At 54.3% G+C, this 22,916-nt stretch overlaps 7 protein-coding genes across 7 annotated transcripts; 2 read left to right on the top strand and 5 right to left on the bottom strand.

The window, feature by feature from the left end:
* Window positions 1-534: 534 nt before the first annotated feature.
* Window positions 535-1,672, bottom strand: CkaCkLH20_01102 (zinc-binding dehydrogenase; the record flags this gene model as incomplete). Its single annotated transcript, XM_038883822.1, has 2 exons — window positions 535-1,564; window positions 1,614-1,672. The coding sequence occupies 2 exons, from the start codon at window positions 1,670-1,672 to the stop codon at window positions 535-537; spliced, it is 1,089 nt and encodes a 362-aa protein (XP_038751417.1).
* A 1,108-nt stretch (window positions 1,673-2,780) lies between these two features.
* Window positions 2,781-11,975, bottom strand: CkaCkLH20_01101 (uncharacterized protein; the record flags this gene model as incomplete). The annotated part of the gene is made up of 16 exons (XM_038883821.1): window positions 2,781-3,860; window positions 3,912-4,225; window positions 4,285-4,318; window positions 4,387-4,460; window positions 5,729-5,821; window positions 5,871-6,548; window positions 6,598-6,694; window positions 6,739-6,804; window positions 7,315-7,664; window positions 7,721-7,933; window positions 7,983-8,260; window positions 9,563-9,649; window positions 9,712-10,714; window positions 10,755-10,872; window positions 10,919-11,808; window positions 11,876-11,975. 16 exons carry the CDS (start codon window positions 11,973-11,975, stop codon window positions 2,781-2,783), a joined length of 5,475 nt encoding a protein of 1,824 aa, XP_038751416.1.
* A 787-nt stretch (window positions 11,976-12,762) lies between these two features.
* Window positions 12,763-13,780, top strand: CkaCkLH20_01100 (calcineurin-like phosphoesterase; the record flags this gene model as incomplete). Its single annotated transcript, XM_038883820.1, has 2 exons — window positions 12,763-13,365; window positions 13,412-13,780. The coding sequence occupies 2 exons, from the start codon at window positions 12,763-12,765 to the stop codon at window positions 13,778-13,780; spliced, it is 972 nt and encodes a 323-aa protein (XP_038751415.1).
* A 190-nt stretch (window positions 13,781-13,970) lies between these two features.
* CkaCkLH20_01099 (mixed-linked glucanase) lies at window positions 13,971-16,383 on the bottom strand (the record flags this gene model as incomplete). Its single annotated transcript, XM_038883819.1, has 8 exons — window positions 13,971-14,655; window positions 14,718-15,113; window positions 15,160-15,275; window positions 15,359-15,631; window positions 15,685-15,760; window positions 15,814-15,907; window positions 15,995-16,209; window positions 16,289-16,383. 8 exons carry the CDS (start codon window positions 16,381-16,383, stop codon window positions 13,971-13,973), a joined length of 1,950 nt encoding a protein of 649 aa, XP_038751414.1.
* Window positions 16,384-17,509: 1,126 nt separating this feature from the next.
* On the bottom strand, window positions 17,510-18,811 carry CkaCkLH20_01098 (Pex2/Pex12 amino terminal region; the record flags this gene model as incomplete). The annotated part of the gene is made up of 1 exon (XM_038883818.1): window positions 17,510-18,811. One exon carries the CDS (start codon window positions 18,809-18,811, stop codon window positions 17,510-17,512), a length of 1,302 nt encoding a protein of 433 aa, XP_038751413.1.
* A 474-nt stretch (window positions 18,812-19,285) lies between these two features.
* On the top strand, window positions 19,286-19,935 carry CkaCkLH20_01097 (thioesterase superfamily protein; the record flags this gene model as incomplete). The annotated part of the gene is made up of 2 exons (XM_038883817.1): window positions 19,286-19,432; window positions 19,522-19,935. 2 exons carry the CDS (start codon window positions 19,286-19,288, stop codon window positions 19,933-19,935), a joined length of 561 nt encoding a protein of 186 aa, XP_038751412.1.
* Window positions 19,936-20,041: 106 nt separating this feature from the next.
* Window positions 20,042-21,921, bottom strand: CkaCkLH20_01096 (F-box domain-containing protein; the record flags this gene model as incomplete). The annotated part of the gene is made up of 6 exons (XM_038883816.1): window positions 20,042-20,354; window positions 20,406-20,553; window positions 20,617-20,869; window positions 20,920-21,525; window positions 21,583-21,678; window positions 21,733-21,921. 6 exons carry the CDS (start codon window positions 21,919-21,921, stop codon window positions 20,042-20,044), a joined length of 1,605 nt encoding a protein of 534 aa, XP_038751411.1.
* Between the last annotated feature and the right edge of the window lie 995 nt (window positions 21,922-22,916).

Raw genomic sequence — 22,916 nt, 5'->3', positions numbered from 1 at the left:
ATCTGCAGCTGGACTATATAAGACAGTCGAAATGTATTTCAAACGTACTCGGGCTGCTATAGGGTGTGGGCCTTGATTAAAAGCCATCCGATGTCACCTGCGGAAGCTACAATGAGATCGCCAAGGAAGATCGCCTCAAATGTTCATTATTAGCAAACGAGAATATTTGAGTTGGTACGTGAGTTTCTAGTCAGGGTTTCTCTTTATACGTGGATATCGCGGAGGAATCAAAATTACTATTCCTCTGTAACTCCCAATATCCTCTAACTAAGCTGCCTCCCGTCTTCTTTACTAACGAGAAACCAAATGCCTTCGATTAACTGTATGTGTATGGACATGTTGGAAGTTTATAAATACACTGCTCAGTGGGTACTCCAGATGCAAGCCCCTTGAGTGTCTGAAACTTTTACCCCAAAGAGGGACATCGCTAAGGGGGAATAAGTCCGCGCTGCGCCGACGATACGATCGTATTAAGTTCACTTTGAAAGAGCTATATAATGAACTCCTTTGATTCAAACCCGATTACTTCTCGGTCTATAGCTTAGATGACGCCGCACCAACTTCTTCAAACTCAATAACCAGCTTACCGAACTGCTTTCCAGCCTCCATCTCCTTGAACAGCCCGTCGATGCCCTCCAGGTTGGTCAGGCCCTTGACTGTACGACTGACTATGGGCCGGATCTTCTTCTCCCTAACAAATGCAACCATGTCTTTGAACTCCTCCCGCGAACCCATGGTCGTTCCCTTAAGCTCCACGTTTTTCAACACCGCCTGCATCAGCCAGTCCATCTGCGGCGATACCGTCATGCCGTACTGGCTGATAACGCCGCCAGGCTTGAGCAATTTGACCGCCTTGCCAACAAGATCACCACCAGCCCCATCAACCACTGCATCGAGATACGGACGTGACTTGGGGAGTTGACTTTGCAGTTCCTTCTCCCAATTATCCTTCTTGTAGTTCACTCCGCCCGCAGCACCCATCTTCTTGGCCTTCTCGATCTTAGCTTCGTCACCGGACGTGACGTAGACATTGCAACCCAACGCAACGCCGAACTGTAGCACTTGAAGGGCGACGCCGCCGCCAATGCCTGTGACAAGGATGTTTCTGCCCTTCTCAGCGTTGCCGCTCTTCGTGACCAGAGCACGCCAGCCGGTCAGTCCCACAAGAGGCAGCGCAGCGCCCTCAGCCGGGGTAAGATGCTCTGGGGCCAACTCAACCTCACCCTCGGGAAGAGCAAGATAATCCTGTGCGGTACCGTCGGGATAAGACTTCGTGGCCCCAATGACGCTGAACTTGCGAATGTCCTCGGGACCGTCGGGACTAGAGGCCCAACCACGACTAGGGGTGATAACGACGGGCTTGTTGAGGAGACCTTTGTTGGCGTCTTCGCCGACTTCCACTACGATACCGTAGCCATCAGCAAGGAGAGGATGGTCAAATGAAATGCCAGGATACAGATGACGTCGGATGAACAGGTCACGGTGGTTGAGTGCTGCGGCTCTTAACTGAACAAGGACGTCTTTCGGTCCGGGAGAAGGCCTGGGGACCTCATTGAGCTGTAAACTGAAGGGTGTAAGTCGAGTTTCCGAACGAACCAAAGCTAGTATCTTACGGGTAGTAAACCCTTCCAGGTTTTCCTTCGATTTGTTTGACGGTGATCGAGTTAGGCATCGTTGCGATGAGTTCTTCGGTACAGGTCTCTTGTTACCGTGCAAAACACCTTAATTCGTGCACTGGACACCGCAAGCTCTTAATATCCGTGGAAGGTCGCGCTTGTGAAGAGATGATTAATAATGTCGTGTTTCCCGACTCCGGCGGAGACGGTATAATTGCGTGGGAAGCGAGGCGTTCCCCGGCTCATCCACTCAGCCGGTGATCGGCCCCGCATCAATGACGCTGGTGGCCGTAAGGTACCTCGGCATTTTCGCAGCAACTAATTACTCGGCGCACTGACCATCTGAAACTGAATACGAGGAATAGGTATGTTATCGTAGGCCTACTGTCCCATCGTGAGAGAAGCACGCCAGCGAGATTGGCCTCGTCTGTCCGGCATCATTGAGCTATGAGACCCCAGCGTAGAATAATTGCGATCGAGAGCTTGAATGTCTTTGCAACGAGCATTAGATCTAACTGAGAGAACGCGAGAGGAAACCCCGGTAAACGGTCAAACTTTTTGCATGGCCGTTGGATTTGTTCTCGCAGATGTGAGTCGATACTAATAATCTGGTGATATTACTCCGCAAGGTCTTGAACGTTGCATATGCGCTGGCAGTGGTAAGAAGTACCTAGCCTTCGTTGGACGTGTTATATAAGGTACTATACCTACGTGGTCTCAGTGCATGTCGCCCATTTTCCTGCCTAAGCAATCGACAACACCAATCCTTTCAGTGGTCCGCTTTTATTTGAGAGATTTCGTAGAATATTCAATCAAGCGTTGGGTGATTCAGTGACAGTTCTGATGCATGAAGATCGGATCCGTGTATTCCTGTCGCTAATGGCACGACATCGGCATCAGCAGTTTTCACTTGGCAGTTTTCCTGGGTCGGGTTGAATGTTGAGTTCAACGTTGAAATCACCAAGTGTTTCAATGCAGGCAGACACCGAGATGTAAAATATTCCTTCGCGGGTTTCTATGGAATGGCTCACAATTATATGGCGCAGTGTGTATATGTGTATATATCATACATCTGATGCATAGATCAAGTCTCAAAACAATCCATGCATGCTCTAAATCACCCTCAAGTCGTAAACATTCCCCCTTCCCTCGAACCGCCCAGTTCTACAGCTTGGAGGACTTGGGCGCCTTGGGTCGCTGAGTCGGCGTCGCCAGCGGGTCGTAAACTGCAGTGGCGAGGTTGTCCGACGGCGTCGCTCCGTGATTGAAAAGACTGCGGGTGTCGAGAAGTGACGGGTTCAGCTGGTCAACGCTTGTGCAGCCGATGAGACGCATGTTCATCTCCATCTCGTCGCGAAGCAGCTGCATGGCGCGGTCAACGCCGTCGAATCCATAACCGGACATGGCATAAAGGAAGGGCCGCCCGATACCGACACCCTTAGCACCCAGGCAGAGCGCCTTGATGATGTCCGTAGCACGGCGCACACCACCATCAATATAGATCTCGATGGCGTTCTCGAGACCCATGCGTCTCAGCACCGGCATAGTCTCAGCCAGCACCTCAACGCCGGACCGCGCAAAGTCGAGCTGGCGACCACCGTGGTTAGACAAAACGACTCCCTGGACACCGGCCTCAATAGCCTTGATGACGTCCTCGACGCGCTGGACGCCCTTCAGGATGATTGGCATGTTGGTGATCGACTTGAACCAGGGGATGTCTTTCCACGACAGCGCAGGGTCGATGAATGAGGAAATAGCGCGCGCGGCACCCTGGCTCTGATCGGTCGCTTGGCCCGACTGAACATTGGCGCCGGGATCCGTGAACTTGGAGCGCATGTCCTTCTCGCGGCGACCGAGCTGAGGCGCGTCGACGGTGATGAAGAGTCCCTTGCAACCGCGCTTTTCGGCGTGCTGAACAATCTTCTTGGTGATCTCGCGGTCCTTGTTGACGTAAAGTTGCAACCACTGCACTTGATCGCCTTCGGCAGCGTCAATCATCTCATCGAAGGCGCAGGAAGCCAGGGTCGGAATCATCTGGATGACGTTGTGCTTGCGGGCGGCGCGAGTGAGGAGAACCTCGCCCTCGGGGTGACCGAGTTTGCCTAGAGCCGTAGCCGTGACGTAAAAAGGCATGTCGACCTTTGCGCCGAGCATGGTGGTACTGAAGTCGACATTCTCGACATCAACAAGGATTTGTGGTCGAAACCAGATGCGGTGGAATGCGCCGTGGTTTTCTCTCAGTGTCTGTAAAGCCAGTCAGCATTTTGATTGGAGCTCGAAGGACGGTCTCGTCACAATTTCGTCGTCGGCGGCACTAGAGTAGTATCCCCAAGCCGTCTTCTTCATGACTCTGCGCGCAACGGCCTCGAAGTCCATAAGATTGTAGCACTGGGACAGCAACGGCTTCTGCTCGACTCTCTCCAGACGCTCCGTCTCTTCGGGGTCCTCCTCCTTTGTCTCGACGACCACGGAAGCCATGTCGACCGGGCCCATATGTTTCGACTTATCGAGGTACTTGTCCAGTGTGTCTGGCGGGTGGATGGGGTCGAATTCTTCTGTCGCATCTTTGCCGGCGTACTTGAGGATGATCTTCTGGCCACCGGGGTGCTCTGAAGCACAGCGTCAGCTCTAATTCCGTCGCGAGGGTTAAGATTTGCACAGAACTCACCCGGCAGAAACTCGGTCACATCGTAGGCTTTGCCCTGGAGTGGCGTAAGGTCAATCGACTGCGCTCAACTAGAAATTACGCGTCATTTCGAGCGAAACTTACGTGGACGATGACCCAGCAGGAGTCGGCACTGTTGTGCTTCGCGATGTCGTCGCCCTTCAAGCCCATCTTGTTTGCTGGACTTGGATATCTCGCTGTTTCGGACGAAAGGGGTATTTGAGTTGAGGTTGAGATGTCGAGGAGGGCGAATCCGGGGTAGAGATCAGCAATTGGCAAATCGCTTCTCCACGGGGTTAGATGTAAGGTGGAATAGGAAACCGCTGAGTGGCTCAGGTCCAAGTAATTTCAGAACAACAGAGCCCGGGGACAAGACCGATGACGGGGAGGCAGTGGACACACGACAGAAAAACTTCTAGATGTTGTCTATTAGCTTGGTCCGAGAACCGGTCTCCAACCGGGGAAAAATAATTTGATAAAAAAAAATAGAAAAATAATGATAGGTACAGTGTAAACTAATTCGGGGGAAAGAGGTATCGTCTCGACGACACCGTGGGCCGTTGGGCCTTGGGGGGCCGCTTGGAGAAGCCGAGAAGGGGTTGGGTCGGGGGCGAAACCGATGAATGGTCATCAGCTCGCTGTCCATTGCACCGTCAGACACTGCCGCTCTCCACAGTGGCTCCCGCTTCACGCTAGCGGCCCACCTCGGGTCAATGGGGTGCGGGGTAATCAATCGGTGACGTCCCGTTTCTCGGTGTAAAGGCACCGGCCCAACCCGGGCTATCCCCGAACTGCGAGCTAGGTAGGTACTCCCGTCGCCGCTTCAATTCTCCCACGCGTTCATTCCAACCGACTGAATGAACCTTTCCGATCCGAGCACCCTTACGGAAGCTCGCGGGCCCACGGATAGAAACGGGACGGGTGTATTTAACTCACCTCGATTGTATGCCATGCCTATCGATAGGTTGTTTTTAGTTCCTTGTTTGTGTACTCCGTAGATGCAGCCGTTCGGTCCCACACCTGTGGCAGCAGGAGTATCAAGTAGCGAAACCAGTTACACTCTGGCAAGCATCAGTAAGTAAGGATACACGTTCGTGTCCCGAGTGCCCCCAAATGCGTGCGGGCTGAAAATCACTGTGCAAGTGAGATGCATGTAAGCTGAAAGAAACTTTTGCTGTGTTCATCTACTCGTCAAACATCTTGGGTATAGAGCTCCAAACCGTTCCTGTGATTAACTCCTATAGAACCCCGTAATCTCATCTCATCGCTAGGTGAATTCCCAGTCGCTGTGCTTCTCAAAACACCGATGGCCGCGGACCCGACGAAACCATCACCTCCGCCACACTCGGTGGCCTCTGGGAACTCTTCCGACTAGTCAATCTCCCGAAGAACCTTTCGGATTTCTTCCTTTCACTACTTGAGATACTCGATCGATCCGTGCTCTCACGTATTGTGTTGCTGTCAATATGCGTCTGGGGGAAGATTCCCCAGGTTCCTTTGGCATTAGTCCCTGACCAACACCAGTGATCCTGCCAAGCCCCTGCCGGCAAGTCAGCAACTCGTGCATCTCACTATGCGGGTTAACTCACAACTGATGCTGGTAATCTTCTCTCCCACGTCAAACTTAAGCCAATCGCCCCCATCTTTGGACCGGGGAGCGAACTTCCATCTCGCAGTTGCAGATATGTTACTCGTCGTATCCATCTTGATCTCGGCCTTGGGTGGCCGTTCAAGTTTCACCACATCCGCCGGGGCGGAACCATAGTTCCCTTCATGCCAAGCCATAACCCACTCGCCATTGTACTTGGCAGGGAATTCAACACCACTCAGTCTGGCTCCATTTGCAAGTTCGAACGCTGGCGTCTGATCGTACAAGAGACGCATGCCGTACATTCGTTTCACGGTCTGAGTGGCGGTGGCACTCGGCAACTGTACAAGCTCGAGCTGTTTGTTAACTAGCGGCGACGGCTTCGGCGGCAAGCGGAGGTGGAGATCGTAATTGTTCTTCAGGTTGAAAGGAACCTCGCCTTCCTCTACTACGGTGATGCCGGGGACTTGAGGGAGTGGTCGTGGGTGGCGGGCGAGGTGCTCAAAGAGCTTCTTTTGGCTGAAGAACACGGTAGCGTCGCATTCTTCGAGGGTATGTTGGGTGTGGACACAGAATACGCAACCGTAGAGGATCTCATCGGCGCGTTTCGTGGGAATGTGGCTTTTCTGAAGAAAGCGCAAGCGAAAGCCGATTTTGTTGAGCGTGTAGTTTGCTTCGTCTGTGACAAGTAAGCTACATGTACGTTGGCAGTCCATGCTGGTACAAACCGGAGTAGTTAACGTCCTGCTGGACTTGCTTATGATCAACCTCATAAAAACAGCTCTCGCATTTGGCGACGACGTGAGCACCGGAGAACCCCTCGACCTGGAATCAGCAAAGGGGCTTGGTCTGAATGTTGAGTTACTCACAGGCTTCTTGACGACCTTGATGCCGGGACTTCCTCGAACCACTTCCTTCGCGCCCTCGCAGAAACCCTTATACAGATAGAATGAGCTACTCAACCCAATGCTGCAGTCTTTAGGACGGGTTGATTGCATGGATGTTGGTCTTGAACTCTGTGATGACTCGGTCTCTACTGGTATCGGTCCTTCCCTTTCGTCGACGACAAGCGGAACTGGTTCGATGCCTTCGTGAACTCCTGGTGGAAAGTTTGCGGGTATGATCGGTCCTCTTGATATGGTGCTCATGTGTTCATCATGGCCTGAAGCAGCAGAGCCGCGATGCTCCGTCATAGAAGGGCTGATATTTCCATCATTCCTCCTGCCATCAAATATAGAACTATGCATGGATTCCTGCGACCGTTGTCTCGAAGGATGCGACTGGGTAGAACTGGCCTGGGAGTATCTATGAGGCAGCTGGCCCGGTTGAACTGCTTGGTTCTCGGGGATAGACGCGCTTAAAGACGTCGACGGCGTTCTTCCTCTGGGCGAAAGAGAGCCGCCGCCCAACGAAAGTATAGGGGACCGCATGTCCAGGGGACTCACAAGATATCTTTCCTCTTCGGTCAGCAGTCGATCGACACCGGTATCCAGCCGACGGCTCGAGCCGTGCGATAGTCTCCTTTCGTGCTCTGGGCTATTCGGCTCGGATGTCGGGGAGCTCAGATTCGACACTGGAGGGCGTCGCTCGACGTTATCGCTCAGATAGACCTCTATCCCCGTGTCTATCGGAGGGTTTATCCGCAAGTCCCACGGGTTCGTGGACGGAGGAGGAGGGGGCTCAAGTTCCACCACTTGGACCTTGGGCTCTGGCTCGGTAGCTGGCAAGTTCCCTTGGGGTTGGCTTTGGACGCGGCCTGCGTCTAGAACAACAAGCGGAGGCTGTTCCAGATGGCCTGCGGGAAAAGAAAACGGTCAGCGCATCTCAAGTGTCGATTTCAACCCCACATACTGGTGACAGAGGGCGATGGCGCTGCTATCAGCGGGGTGGTCGGCCCTGCTTCCAGCCTGATTCTTTTGAGTATCTCTCCGATACCAACTCCCGCCTTCTTGCAAAGCTCCGAAAGCTCGGTGAACTTTGCTTTATCGAAGGTGTCGGCCTCTATATACTCCTCAAAGTCCCACAACGTATGGGTCAGCTGTAACCTAAATTCGGCAATCTCGTCTGTCTACAGTTAACCAACTGGCAATGTAAATTTTGGCCGATCACATACTGTTATCCTTCAGCGCATCCGTGAACCTGGCCTCCGATTCTTTTACATGTCGGGCGCAGAGCGGCTCGATGATCCTCAAACATCTCTGAGCCCCCCTGACCACCCTCTGACTCTCGGAGAGCATTTCCCTGTTGTCCCCCGCATTATGTATCGCAAGATTCCCCTTTTCGATAATCTCCTCAAAGGGACCCGTCACCAAATCAGCGACGATGTCCATGATTATCACCAGGCCGTCGTTCTGGCGGGGTAAATCTGAGATGAGCACGGAAGTTGCACAGCTGCGACAGACTATCAGTAAGCTTATTTGAAAACAAGAAGTCTAGTTCTGGTATAACTCACTGTAGTTTCTCGAGTGGTTGTCGCCGAACCAAACGCGCTCGGCTGTAGAGAGGAAGGTGAAGAAAGAACAAAACTATCAGGGTAAGGTTTTCAAGAAGATTTCCCAGCTGAGCAGGCAGCTCAGGTCAGAAACAAGGACAGCTCTAGGCCACAGGACGACACGACATGGGCACGCATGGTGGGCGTTATGCAGGGCGTTCCGGATGTCAGACGGCTGCCGAGACACCCCTCCAGAAAGCCTTGGGCTGAGCTGGCATGTCCTTTTCTTAAGAAAAGCAGGCGGCAAGGTGTCGCCCGGGATCGCGCGCAAACTCGCGTGAACGGTCGCCAGGATAAGCCTAGTCTGTGTACGAACTCGGTATGGAGGGCGATGGCGATGAGCGGGCTGTGGGTTCAAGACCTCAACGAGGATGCGGAAATGGAAACGCGGAAGCAAACGACAGGCCTGAATGCGAGATAGGGCTGTTTAGGTAGCTGTGGCTGGCACATTCCTTGACTGGGTCTCGCGATTGGTGCTTCCAAGTAATTGAATTGTAGCGGGCATGGTCGGTCGAATTGAGGCTGGATCAAAGTCCATCGTTCTGTAAGCTGCCTACCTTAAGTTAGGCAGAACTTCCATCCGCACGCTTCGTACAAACTTTGTGGCGCACAACCGACTGAATGTGTGTCTCTCTTTACATGCAGGCCGACGACTAGCGAGAGGCGCAGCCCAATAGTCGTGCCCAGATGGATCCGTCCTCCCAAACAATCATTTCAGAGTAGAATGCCTACCTAATGACAATACGTGTTGGCGCACACCGACTGGAGCCGTTCGGTATGCCTAACAGGCAATTATCTATTAAAGTCAGTCACCTGCAACCCAGTCGACAAAATGGCTCAGCTGGGTTCGGTCGACCTTTCCGTCACCGATTGTAACTTGCTTCCAGTCTTTCCACTTTCACAGTCAACACATAACTGAGATTCATCACCAGTACACGTCATTCGCATGTCCAAGTAACCGAATCAGTTGTCAAAGGGCTCAAACGCCATTGAGTCTGAAATGCACACGGTTGCCAGTGACCTCCTGATAAGTATGACCGCTAATAATACACACCCGAATAGGCTCCCTCATATTCTCATGACTGGATGAGCGTTTACCTGTCTCGCCAACTCCACACGCTTCCAATTTTTTCAAGGCGCAAGTCTACGCCTTCGTCTCATTGCCAGAAGTACTCTACGCCATACATTAGTTCGCAACTTACCATCTCGAGGAAAACATACTGACCTGTGAAATCAGGCTGCGGCCAATCTGAATGGTCTCGGCCATACCGCGCTGCCGACGCCAGAACCTGCCTTATAGTTAGCTGGTCTGCGCGCATGTGTTCGATATGAGAAACAAAGAAAAACCCACGCTTCCTCGGGGCCTCCATGGCCTTGGGTTGAGATCCTACGGGCCTCCTCTTCCAACGCCTGCAGGGTGATCTCCTCGGTCTTCTCAATGCCAGGCGTAGCAGCGTGATCTGAGACGCCTTGGCCTAGGTTCTGTTCTAAGAGTCTCTTCTTCATGAGGAAGCGTTCCTTTCTCTCCTTCTGTAATCCAGGGCTATCCAGTTTCCTGAAAGCCAGACGAACGAGGAACTGCACACCAAAGTAGAAATGCTCAGCGAGGAGGATACTAAGAAGCAGGCCCCAGGCTTTGATGCTGGAGGGCGTGCCTCTAGGTCCATCGCCGTTGGCGCTGCAGAGGAATACAATTGAAGCGCTGGTGATGCTTCCCAGCCAAGAAAGAAATCCAAGAGCATTGAGCCACGGGCCGATCGAATCTGCCCGCCAGGGGATAGGACGTCTGCTGCTAATGGCAATCTTGACAGCATCGGAACGCATCTCAACCCAGTTGTTGATCAAGAAGCAACAGGCTGTCAAGGGCCAGGCAACCGAGAACAGGGAGAGATATCCGAACTGAATGATCATCTCACGGTAGTCGCCAGTAACATCATACGTCTCAAGCTCAGCCTCATTCCTCACTCTCTCCAAAAAGGCGGCCTCCTCCACGGGGTCCTTGATCTTGGCGGCTGTATCATCCTTGGACATCTTGGATTGCACCTCACGAACTTCCTGGAAAACCTGGCGTTTGACATACGGAACGATAACCTCGGTGGCGAAATTGACGACTTGGGCGGTGACGGTAAAGTAGAACATCTGCTTGCTGATTCGCTCCGGGTTGATGACAAAGTCTTGGGTCTGAAACTTGGCATCTTTAGGGGTGAGCATCTGAGCGGTAGAGCGCCAGAAGTTGAGGAAAGGCGTGAGACGGTCGCCGAACGGCAGGTAGACGAAAGCAGTGAAGAAGAGGGCCATGTACGAGGTCAGAAAGTTGAGGACGAATTCCTTCTGAACCAAGGCCGCATGATGAGCTGAAGATTGTCAGTTGGGTCTTTAAAAAGCTTAGCTGACAGAACTTGCTATCGATCGTCTCATAGTTCTCCATCTCAGTGAGTTGATTGGCAAACTTGGTGAGCACAGTGGAGAAAGTTGGTGTCAGGACAACCAAGATGATCGTCGGAAGAAAGCCCTGAGAAATGTCAGTTAAGAGCCATTCCTTCAGTATGCACACTTACGAGATACGCCTGGAAAGGACCCTTGTAGACCTCATTGATGAAGATCTCCAGGGAGTTACAGGTCACAATAAGAGACCCTAGAACCACAATGCAGGCAGCGGCGAAAGGGATTTGAAGAAGCTGGGTCTGCAGACGCTTGATGGGCGAGTAGATCTTGACGGGTTCTCCGGTGATGGGATCCTCAGCTTGGCGTTCATAGACAAACTGTGGTCTCGGATGCTGGATGTTGGAGACGCCACGGACGCCCCACTCAACTGCCAGATCGACCTCCTTCTTTTTCCAGAACTCGAAGAAAACGACAGACCACAGGCAGCTCGCCAGAGCATAGAGCCAGGAGAACTGACCAAGGAACATCCAAGCGGCGAAGCCGGCTCCGGCAGGGAAGACGAGGAACTTGAAGTACGACTGCATGAAAGCGAAGTAGAAAGCGACGTTCTCGCCGAACTTATCGCGAATCTCATCGAGGTCGGCCTCATCGGTCTGGCCTTTAGTGCTCATTTTCTTGATCCATTGCTTGTTGAAGGTGTGGTTGTGAAGGGGAAAGATGCAGTCCACGTGCTTCCAGCGGCCAGACTGGGGAGTGATGCCGGCGCCGCCCTCATTCCTGGGTTTCACAATAAGCAGGTATACAAGCCGCAGACGTTCGGCTTCGGAGACGGGCTCATCGCGCAGAGCCTGAGAGAGATCGGAATCAGGGCCGACGGTACGGGCACCATGTAGCCAGTCCTGGAGTCGGGACCGGTAGACCTGGTCTGCGAGAAACTTGTCGGAGGCAATCTTGACGAAGACGAGAAGCGAATGCTTGTCACCTCTACGGACCTCGGTGGTCAGGCCAACGCTGGTGAGGCCTTCGATGAGCTCGACGAAGTTGGCCTCAGCTTCGACCCTCTCTGCGATGCACCGTTGTTAGAAAGGCCAGACTCTCTACGGATGGGATGGGCTGGAGCTAAGTCGTACCTTCCTGAGGGATCTTGTAATTGATCACATAATCGACACCAAAGTTGTGATCCAATCCAGCCGTGTCCTTGTTACTGTAGAGGTCTCTGATGCTTGCCATGAATGCGTAAGGAGTTCGTCCCAAGCTCGAGAGCTTGAGCACGGATGACGGGTAGGTTGCTTGTGGTTGGTTTGGTCGGCAAAGTTGGGACGCAATCCCTCGGCTGGCTATCCAAGATTCCCAGACAGATAATGGAAGGCGAGGCCGAGGCGTTATAAGCAAGTCGTTTGGAACAATTAAAGGCAGCAAGTGGCTGAAATAATGACGGAACGACGATGTCTTGCTTGGCAGGTTTTTTGCAGGAGCAAAAGCTTGGGCGCGGGAGGGTCACGTCACCACGCAGGGCCCTGCTTTCCAGCTTGACAGGGGGCGCTGCTTTCCAGGGAACATGGAAGCTCCAGCTCGCAATGATCCAACCCCTCCACTGCCATCTACCTACCAGACCGACCCGCCCCTCATGCCAGCTGTCGGCCAGTCAGTGTGTGGGTGAGTGAGTAGCGAGTGAGTTGTGTCCGGTGTCTTTCATCGAACCCACCGCCCGCCATCCCAGCTTCAGTGTTCACAAGTGTTCCCTGTACGACCGACGGCTGCCACGCTAAAATAATGGATTGGCGGTGATGGTGGTGTTGTCATCCGTGGGGTTTCAGCGGGCTGCGACTAGCTCCTGGAGCTCTTCCGTCCCATGTGAAGATCTCAACCTCATTCTCGCCAATTTCCCTGAGCCTCAACTCAATTCGAACCATTACCCCTCGCAACCCGCAGCCGCATGGATCTTGTATGACCTCAAATAAATCACCCTCGGACATCAAGGCAAGGCTCCTGAGCAGCGGATCGCCTCTCGCCTCCAATGAGCATCCTTACGGCCCTCGGCCTTCGCCGCAAAAACAACTGGGAGCCTCCAACACTACTCGACTCGCTCCTCATTTCACCTCTCCACTTTCTCGTCACGATAATCTACAATATCTTTCTTTTCCTTCGCGGCCGCCCTTTCAGACCGCCCCGCGACAAGCCCGCAGTTCGAGTCGTCTGCATCTCGGACACTCACGACCATACCAATGTCGGCCTTCCTCCGGGCGATCTGCTCATCCATGCCGGCGACCTCACAAATGCCGGTACCGCTGCCGACATCCAGGCCCAGATCGATTGGCTTGCTTCTTTCCCTCATCAGCACAAGATCATCGTCTGCGGCAACCACGACAGCTACTTTGACCCCAGTTCCCGTCTGCCTGAAGACCGCGGCAAGACGCTTGACTTCAAAGGCATCCGCTATCTCGTTCGTGATGCGGTAACGCTGGAGTTCAAAGGCGGCCGTCGCCTCAAAGTCTATGGAGCCCCTGATATTCCTGCCTGTGGCGGCGCCGAAATGGCCTTCCAATACGACCGCGCCTCGCCGCCTTGGGCTAACACTGTTCCCATCGATACTGACATTCTTATCACTCATGCACCACCGGTACGTCTCCTCATATCATCACCTCACTCGCTCTAATACGTTCCAGAAAAGCCATATGGACTTGGGCCTTGGATGTCCGGGACTGCTTGAGGAGGTCTGGCGGGTGCGTCCCAAGCTCCACGTATTCGGCCACGTACACTGGGGCCATGGCCGCCAAACCGTCCATTTCGACGACTGCCAACGCGCCTATGAAGCCCTCATAGACCAACGCCCGCGTGGTCTCATTCGCGACTTCTTTCCTCACTCCGGGTGGTTGGATGCTCTCAGAGTTCTAGGTTACGGCATACACGGTGTCATCTGGAAGTGGTTGATGGTCGGTCCCGGCGGCAACACCAGCAGCCTGATGATAAACGCCGCCCAGATGTACGGAAACACAGGACGACTCGGGAATCCGGTCGAAGTAGTGGATCTATAAGCTACAAAAGACAATCATCCTTTGCCATTTATTTTGCAACCTAGCAGTACGTGCGCCCGTTGCGCTGGTGTGGTATCATGTGATCTAGGCTAATGAACGTGGTATAGTAAAAAGACCTAGAAAAGAAGTCGAAATGCTCCGCCAAATGCCCCGGGGCCAGCCCATCCTCTCCAAGGCCGATGCCATGTCTCTAGAAGAACATCAATACGAATCTGAACACCGCAATAGCGGCACCCACGCACACGGGCCACCCGAGATGCAGATCCGGCGCCGAGTTGATCGACACCACGGACGGACGCGGCGTTGCTGCCTCCGGGGGAGCTGTTGTGACTGGTCCCCCGCTGGGCCAGTATCCCGTTGCGGCGGTTGTCACCAGGGCTGCGGCGATCTGCAATGGCACCGTGATCGTAGCCTCGCTCTCGCCATGGGGACCGCACGCGTTGCATGGGACTACCGTGGTAGCCATTGGCACACTCACAGCGTTCGGTTGCCCGCCGCTGCCACAGTACTTGCTACATCCTGGAACCAAAATTGTAGTGGCGTGCTCTGTGGGCCCCATGGAGCCGTTGATGACAGTCGTGTAGGTCACCGTCGTTATCACAGTCGAAGTGGAGGGCGTGTGCGGTTCAGGATCGCCCAGAGGCGGCGCAGGCGGGGGCGTCTCGTCGGTGACCCGGCCATAAATGGTGAGGAGGTAGCTCGCCGGTGCGGCGCGGCGATGGAGGTGCATGTGTATGAGGCGCGAAGGGATCGGGGAAGAGTTCTCGTTTCCACCGCACGGCTCTGTACTGTTACCAGGACACGGGATGTTGCAGCGCAGCCGGTCCGCTTCAGCTCTAGTATCTGGGTCGAGCTCGCCTGCGCAGAAACATTCGCTAGAACATCACGCGTAAGCCACATTTCGTCTTCACCTTCTCGAACAGGGAGGCAGGCGTACCTTTCATGGACACCAGCATATTTTTCCGGCGAACAAAGGTTGACACATTTCCTCAGAGTCATGTCGCCAGCCGACGCTCGGGATTTAAACGTGCGGAATCCAGTTACGGAGCCATAGCAGCCCAAGAAGGCGTAGCCCTCGATGGTGGCCGGTTGTCGTTCGGGGACGAGCGGGTCAGTAGACGGGCTCGTTGGGGCAGTAGAGACGGAGGGCCTGACGGACTGGATGGTGGTTGAAATGAGCATGGTATTTGAGAGTGTTGCGGGATTTGGTACCGTTGTGAAGACTGTGGACGTGACTTTGACCGTCGTCGTGGTGGTTGGTTGAGGGGCTGCGGCGCTGGTGTTGTTGGTCGCTCCCCGCTCGTACACGTCGATGTAGTTGACCTCCCAAAACCTGTTTCAGTAAGCCTTTGATCAGCCGCATCCCGCTGAGAACGTACGCGTTCTTGAAAGCCCCGGGGTTCTTCGCGACGTATTCTACACAGGTCGGAGCACGCTGGTTGCAAGTATCGTCCCCTTGGCCCCAGATATTACCGGCGTAGTCACCGCAGAAATTCTGCGAGCCTCCCAGTCAGCTTCATCACCATTGCCACGCTACAGCCATGTCCGGAAGTAGTGCCAGGAGTTTGGCAGACTCACCGTCTGAATCACAATGCTCATGTCCTTGAAATACTTATCCACCTCACAGGTCGACGTTCCGAACAAGGCAGTCGGCAAACCCCATGTAGACGGATCAGGCTTCTTGGACTTGACATCGGCCGGGATGCTCTGTCTCGGCCAGTGCCATATACGTATGCTCTCCTCTGTCCAATCGAGAGCGTACACACCACCACCCACGGCGTTAAACGAGTCTCCGTAGGTATGCGAGTTCGAGGCGGGAGGGAGGTAGTTGCAGCCGGCGTTGTTGTTGGCCTTTTCAGCTGTCAGTATGCAAGTGCCGCTGAGACGTGTACATGAGGACATACTCCTGGACTCGTGCAGTCGGTAGAGAGCGCCTGCCCGCTGGTTGCTGGTGTACTCGGCAGACTGCAGCCTCGTGTTCTACCCCGAATTAGTCCCCATATTCACGTGTATTACTCCTAAGCCATCCATACGTATGCCCAGAGACGATGTTTCTGGTGACCTGGTTTGCGCCCTCGATGATGTCGATCTCTCCGCTGGTTGGCCAGTTGGGACCGTACATCCAAACTGCAGATTTCCAAGATAGTCAGTACGTCATCGCACGATGAGAAATTCTGCCTTTTGTCTATCACAGCAATGAAATGTTTGACTTACACGCAGGCCACAGCCCACACACCGACGACGGCATATGTGCAAAGTCCCCAATGAACAGACCTGAGTTATAAACTTGCTTGCTCTCAAGCCTTAAGCTCGGTCGACCCTCACCGAGGCCGTAGACGTTGGTATGGTCTACCCCGAGTGTCACGGCCTGCGTGGCGGGGTCAATCGAATACAGGCCCTTGGAGAGGGCATCTGGCTGGCTCTGATATCTGTTCGCAAGTTCAGCACCTACCTCTCTCCCCTCGACCCGCTACAGGCATGATATTGAGAAAAAAAGGTTGGACTTACTTGACGAAACCATTGGAAGGGTCTGCGTAGTTAATCCAGTTGAAATCCGAGACGAAGCTGGCCCCAAAGTACGAATGCGATAGGCTATATGCCATGTTTTCCACCTTTTCTGTTATTACGCCTCCCCGCGCTCTGACTTGTTCCCTGAAAAGAACTACAAAGAGAGAAAGTGAGTGATAGAAGCCACCAATAACCGAATACAAGCGAGAGAGGGATGATGAGAGAGACAGGCAACGAAGGACTGACGCAGGCAGGGTTCGTAGATGGACAATAACATCCCAATACTTCACTCCCCAAAGAGAAATATCGAGAAGTCATGCTTATATCGTACTCATACTCATCTCCCTTACATTGATCCAGAAACCGCATCAGCGCTCCAACATACCCAAAAGAGAAGCCCAAGACCATCTTACCTACTCACCATTGTCACCCCTCCATACATCGAGAAACGCCGCGCCGACACTATCTGCTCCAAGACTTCCCCAGCCTCCTCATCGTCCAGGACCCTCTACCCCTCTCGACGAATGACGTTCACCGGCAGCACAGGGCCGAGGTGGAGCTGAAGCGACTTGGTCCCATCTGGTGTTCTCACAGAGAATTCAATACAGTCTATCCCATTCAAGCGCAGGCCGCTATCAGGCAAACCCCAGAGAAGTAAGAAAACTAAAGCGGAAAAAGGAACACCGGGAATGCAGACGCACCGCTGGCGTGGGTCGGAGTTGCCTCCTAGCAGCAGCCAGCCTAGAACATGACCAAGACATCCTGACGTGAGGGTTGGCACCGTTCAAGTTCGAGACCCGTGTCTTCAAGCCGGTAAAGCTGCCGCGGCCTCAAACCAATACATACTCCAGGAGGCTCGTATCGAGTGTCGCTATCGGGGCAAAGAGAAAAAAGAAAGAAACCCCGAGAGAGGGAGAACGTGGGGTCAGCACCGAAACAGCTAGACGCGTGAGATGGGGAATTTCTTCATTCCTAACGGCGGCGGGTGTGAACATTCCGCGTTCCTTCTCGAAGCCCTTGCTTCGACCGCTTCTCAATTGTGAACTGCCAACTGTCTATCAAATTTGCGCTACACAAATTCAGATCAAGGGGGTATATTACTCATGTGTACCTTATATATGACAGTTTCCATGACCCAAACGCCGGCCTTTCTGGCCCGTGCTCTGAGAAAAGTCCCTTTTCTCGATGCTTCCCGTAAATCAGTCGTCTTTCGTTCTATTCTTACACCATGATCCTCCGCAAACCCTCCGTGCCACCAAGCACGCGTCGGCCAGTGACCGCGCACCGTCCCTGCCCGCTCTCCCACTTCCCTTCCTTGTCGGCCATGAAATCCTCCTGTTTGGGATGAACACCCTCTATCCAGCGATGAATGCATGTGTAACAGAAGACAATGCCGGTCTGGCATGCTGTTGGCGTAACAATGGGCTGCTCGCAGACAGGACACAACCCGGAGTCCTCGGGTCCGGGCACCGTGTAAATAGGCAGTAGGGAGGGCGTCGCAATGGGCGCTGTCTCCGCGGCCGGGACAGCCGCTTCCTCCTCACCGCCGGCCTTGTCTTTGCCCTTGTCCTTCTCCGTCGCCGCGCCCTTGGCGACTGCTCCCTTGCCTGTCACTCCCGAGACGACGGGTGGCGGGAGGTCCAGCGTCTCTGTCGCCTTGCGGGAGAGCTGCTTCGCAAAGTCCGAGGCGTGCCACCACTCCAAAAACTTGAGTGCAAAGATGCTCATGGGCAGTAGCATAGACAAGCTGCCCAGCAACCGTGGACCCATCTCCCGCGGTGAAAACAGCGAGCGCCAGCCCGGGGGCGCGCCGCCCCTTGCCGGCTTGGCGCTCGTCAGGGCGTCAATGGCCTGGTAGTCCGCCCCCGTCATGCGCCGCACGCGGGTGCCGATGAGCCACATGAACGGGTTGTGATACTTGCTGTTGTCGAAAAGATACGCGAGATTGAAGGACAACAGGGCGAAGTAGTACGCCGCATTGACGCTCGGGTAGATGTTTCGCAGAAACCAGCGGTAATAGTGTAAAAACCTCTGCTTCAGCGTCGGGTTCGGCGGCATCTGGGTATACGCGGCGCCCAGCAGCGCGCGGGGAGCGTTGATCTCGTAACCCTCGTCCAGCTTGCGGCGGAGATAGGGTATTCCCACCATGACGGCCAAGTTCATCCAAACATCCTTCGAGCTCAACTTGAGCGTGTCTCGGACGACGTTCGGGGCGCTGGCGCTGGCGCGCGGGATCTCTGCGTGCAGAGCCTTTTCGCGCTTGAGGCCGTAAAAGTGCTCGGTGAAGCTGCCGCCGCGGGTTTTGAGATAGTGGCGCTCGACGACGAGCATACACAACGCGTACAATTCGTCGAAGGAGTTGAGGGCGCGGAGGAGGTAGCGCGGGTAGCGCTGGGTCGCGACGGTGAGGAGGTAGCGGATCGTGGGTGGGAGGAGGGAGTTGAGCTGCTGCTCCGACAGGAGTTCGAAGAGGGAGGGTTTCTGGTCGTCGAAAGAGCCCCGGAGGGCGGTCATGAACTCCATAGCGGGCGATCGCGGAGGCTCATCGAAGTGAAATGGTCATGGGATTGGTATGAGAGCGGATAATGGCGATGTCTAGGCATCGGCCCTGGCGATGTGAGGCTGTCGTCGGTCTTCGGCTTGCCAGAGACGGGAAGTTGCAGGTACTAGGTATCGAAAGGATTTGCCGAGGCACGCAGTGCTAGCGCGCCGAAATTGGGACCAAGAACCCGGGGAAATCAGCAGCGATTAGCAGGGCGGAGACACGCTGACGGACTCCCCAGCCAAGGCACCTACCCGATACAGGGGGTCATTTCGGACGCTCGTTGGGACTTGACTTTCACAACAGACATTTACACCCTTCATTTCAACAAACCATAGACTCATTTGCTTCAGGGTCGCGATAGAAAGATCAATTATTTGCATCATATATATTGAGAGAAACGTGTGACGTTGTCTTGGGCACAGAACTCTTTTCAGTTCCTACACCTCATCAACATGACCAAAGACGCCGCCCCCAAAGAGACCGCAGGACCGAACACCCCGCCTCATTTTGCATCAATCTTCGATTCCGAAGACCCCGAGGATCGGATACGAGCATGGATGAGCCTCGAGAAGAATGAGAACGGCCAGCTCAAGTCCGGTGTACGTCTCCCTCCCCGGACTCCGTTTGACTCTCACTCTCCCTCACAATCCCTTGACGGAGTCCATCAACTAACAATCGACAAACCTAGAATTGGATGCGCGAGATCATGCCTCACGTCACCCTTCTCTCCATCAACTCCCAAGGACCTCACCCCTCAGCGACCTTCTCTTTCACTGTCCAGCCGGACCATTGCAACAGGGCAAACAACCTCCACGGCGGCTGCGCGGCTACCCTCTTCGACTTCCTCACCACCCTGCCCCTGGCTCTCATCAACGACAGGCCGGGCTACTGGCAGTATCTAGGCGTCTCCCGCACCCTGCAATGCAGCTACGTCCGCCCGGCCCCCTGTGGCGAGGAGTGCATTGTCGAGTGTGAGATCGTTGCCATCGGCCGCACACTTTGCCAGTTGAAGGGTGTCCTGCGCCGGAAGAGCGATGGTGCCATCTTCACGACGTGCGAGCATCACAAGTTCAATGTCGACCCGCAGCCGAGCAAGCTGTGAAGCAGAGCGCAAGGCAGAAGATGGAGTGTGGGCGGCGCTTGGGTCTATTACCAACGTACAGGATAGACGATGTAAACAGAACAGTGCAATGCAATATACCCAATACTTAGATGACATGATGCCCGTTCAGCACGAGATCGATAATTTCAACATCAGCGGCGGCCAGCGCCGCAAGATCCTGCGCCATAGCCTCCCTCTCATCGCCTTCCTCAAGCTCATCGTCTTCGTCGTCCTCGCCCCACTCTCCGACCACGAAGTCCTCGTCATCATCTTCGTCGCTGGCCAAGTCCGCATCAAAGTCCATAATCGGCATGAAGTCGTGGAAGCTGATCTGCTGGTCGTCGCCTTTCGGATTCGGCGCCCGATCAGACACCTTGAAATACGCGCTGGGGCCGCAGGGTCCGTGGGGATCGTAGTCCCTATTCTCGTCGTGAGCACCTCCATCACATAACCGTGGCGATGGGACCTACGTGTCAAACCAATGTCCCACGACACCGCGCGCAGATCGCACACCACCGATTTGGATCCCCTCGCTGCGCCACCTCGCGTGGCCGCTAAAGATGGAAAACGTGGTCCAACGGACCTCGCCCTCTTTCGTCAGGCGGACGGTGCCTTTCACTGCTGATTAGACGAGAATTAACAAAGACAACGAACAAGATACACCAAAACACGCCCACCTACCTCGGAGGTCTGAGTTGGCGTTTTCGTCCCATGAGTCGTCGATTGAACGCGAAATGCCTTCAAAGGATACCACGGGTAGGTCCTTGCCGTCCTCCTCGCCGGGAGGCTGTACGTCGGTAACGTGAATCTTCATGACGATGAGTCGGGTTGCTTCGCCCACATCGAGGGGCCGGCGTGGAACCTCTCGTGGCATCTGATCGCCGAGGGGGAAGTTGTAGCTGAAGAAGTCGTTGTAGTCGACAAAGCAGACCACCTACTCTCATCAATTAGCATCAACACGTCTTCATCTTGAATGTAACTTACCCTCAGCCACGTCCCAGCAACACCGTATGGGTCCTTCATATCCAAGTCCTGGATCCCCCTGTTCGGATTAGGCAAGTAACTTCTCGCCCACGACCCAGCAAATGGCCTCTCCCACAAGTTACTGAAAACTTTGGCCGTTAGATTCTGCGCCCGAATGTTGCTCCCCAGTACAATCAAAATGGCCTCAACCTTCTCCCAATCCACTCGATCCGAGCCGTCGTCCATGAACGGTCCCCATCTCGTCCGCGGTGTGTACTGTCGCAGGTCATACACCTTAGAGCACGCGTAAGGATAAACCCTCGATGACCGCGTGCGCCCGCAGTTGAGAATAGGACGTCCGTACAGACAGTGAAGCTTTGCGCTCTGCTGGTGCTCCTCTTTGGGCATGTCAGGGAAGCGGAGAGGACGCTCGCTGCGGGCCCGCTCGAAAATGAAGGAGCGACAGAGAAAGGCCAAGCGAGCTGGCTCTTCGCGGAAGAGTCGGGCCAGGATAGCGGCATTGCGGGACGATGCATGGGTTCCGGACTCATTCTGCGTCTCGCCTGTTGGAGATGCGTTCTTGAGAAGCCTGTTCACAGTGCTGTACACAAACGGTAGTTCATGAGCCTGTAGACCATGATGAGCTTCGATTCCGTGATCGAGTATGCGAATAAGGCAACTCACCTTCTCATTCACCTTGTCGTTGGCGCATAGCAAGTTGAGTCTCACGTAGTCGTGCAGCTCCTTCTCCCAATCTAGATCCGCATTCGCCGGCGTATCCTGGTAGAGATTAGACCTAGACCAAATTCATCACCACCAGAAGAAGGTTCTCACCAAGTTGGTCAGATAGACGTCCTTGCATAACTTCTGATTTCCCTTCACATAGTCGTGTAAAAAGCGGCATGTGCGGGGCAGGCGGCCGAGGTCGCGCGGCTCAACCCCGGACAAGATGTGATGAAGGATTTCGGCCGGTAGCAGGTTAAGATGCAGCATCTTGGACGATGGCCCGCCAGCGAGACCCATCTGTTCGGCACCTTAAAAAGTAGACACTGGGAGCAATCACGAATGAGAAGTCGTTTCGGAACAGGATTGAGCGCACAAGTGGTCGCGGTGAAGTCGGGTGGGAAGGACCTGAATGAGTAAACGGAACGGAAGCTTAAACTTACGTCGTCTATCTTGGTTGGTCCACCACGGTGAACTACCTAGTACAATAGTTACCTAGTAGGTCATCATGCGGCGGGGGGACGAGAGAACGGGGCCATCAGTGAACACTGTCCGGAGGTAGGAGGTAAGCTCCGACGTATCAGCGCAGTGGAGACTACGGCCGAATAAGGCAAGTTGGCGCCATCACGGTTCGCCAGTCGAGATGTGCTCTCCTCCTCATCCTCTCGTCCTCTCCAATACTCTCCCGCTTCGTGAATGGTGAGGCTTTGTGGCTGCCATCGGCCTTCTTTCTCCAGCCTCCGATCTCGCGCATGAGGTGACGCTCCGGAGCGCTACAAGTGCAATCGACCATGACGTAAGGCGCTCATAATGCATCGCGTCACTCCACTACCTTACCTAGGTACCTTCAAGTGTTACGGGTAGAGATGTCTCCACTCCGATAGACCCGCTCTGTCCGGTAGCCGAGTCCAGACAGGCGGAAGCCGGGGCCCCGCATTTGCGCACCGCGCCTCCTCGGCAGCTACGGCACCTAAGTACAGTGTATGTTAAAAGACCATCGTTCCGACGTTTCGTAAAGCGAGGCCCAACTCAATTCCAACCAAACGCCTTACACAGACGGTATCATAAGGCCATTGCAGAGGAGCCCACGGCCTCGATCAAAACCACAACACATCCATTCTGACCTCCGGATCTTCCGGGCCCCACCGCCGCAAAATAGCGGACTTTGCCTCCCTCCGGATCTCAGAAAGCAAGTTCCAGATCAAACAATAAAAAAAGCATGGAGACCGTCCCGTTTTGCTGGCCGAAGTGCCGCCAAACCCACGTGGGTCCCTTATTGCAAGGAGACAACATCC

This window comes from Colletotrichum karsti (genome assembly GCF_011947395.1).
Source record: "Colletotrichum karsti strain CkLH20 chromosome Unknown Scaffold2, whole genome shotgun sequence".
In the NCBI taxonomy this organism is placed as follows: Eukaryota; Fungi; Ascomycota; class Sordariomycetes; order Glomerellales; family Glomerellaceae; genus Colletotrichum; species Colletotrichum karsti.
The sequence above is the reverse complement of the archived record's forward strand: the minus strand, read 5'-3'. Positions and strand labels throughout refer to the sequence as shown.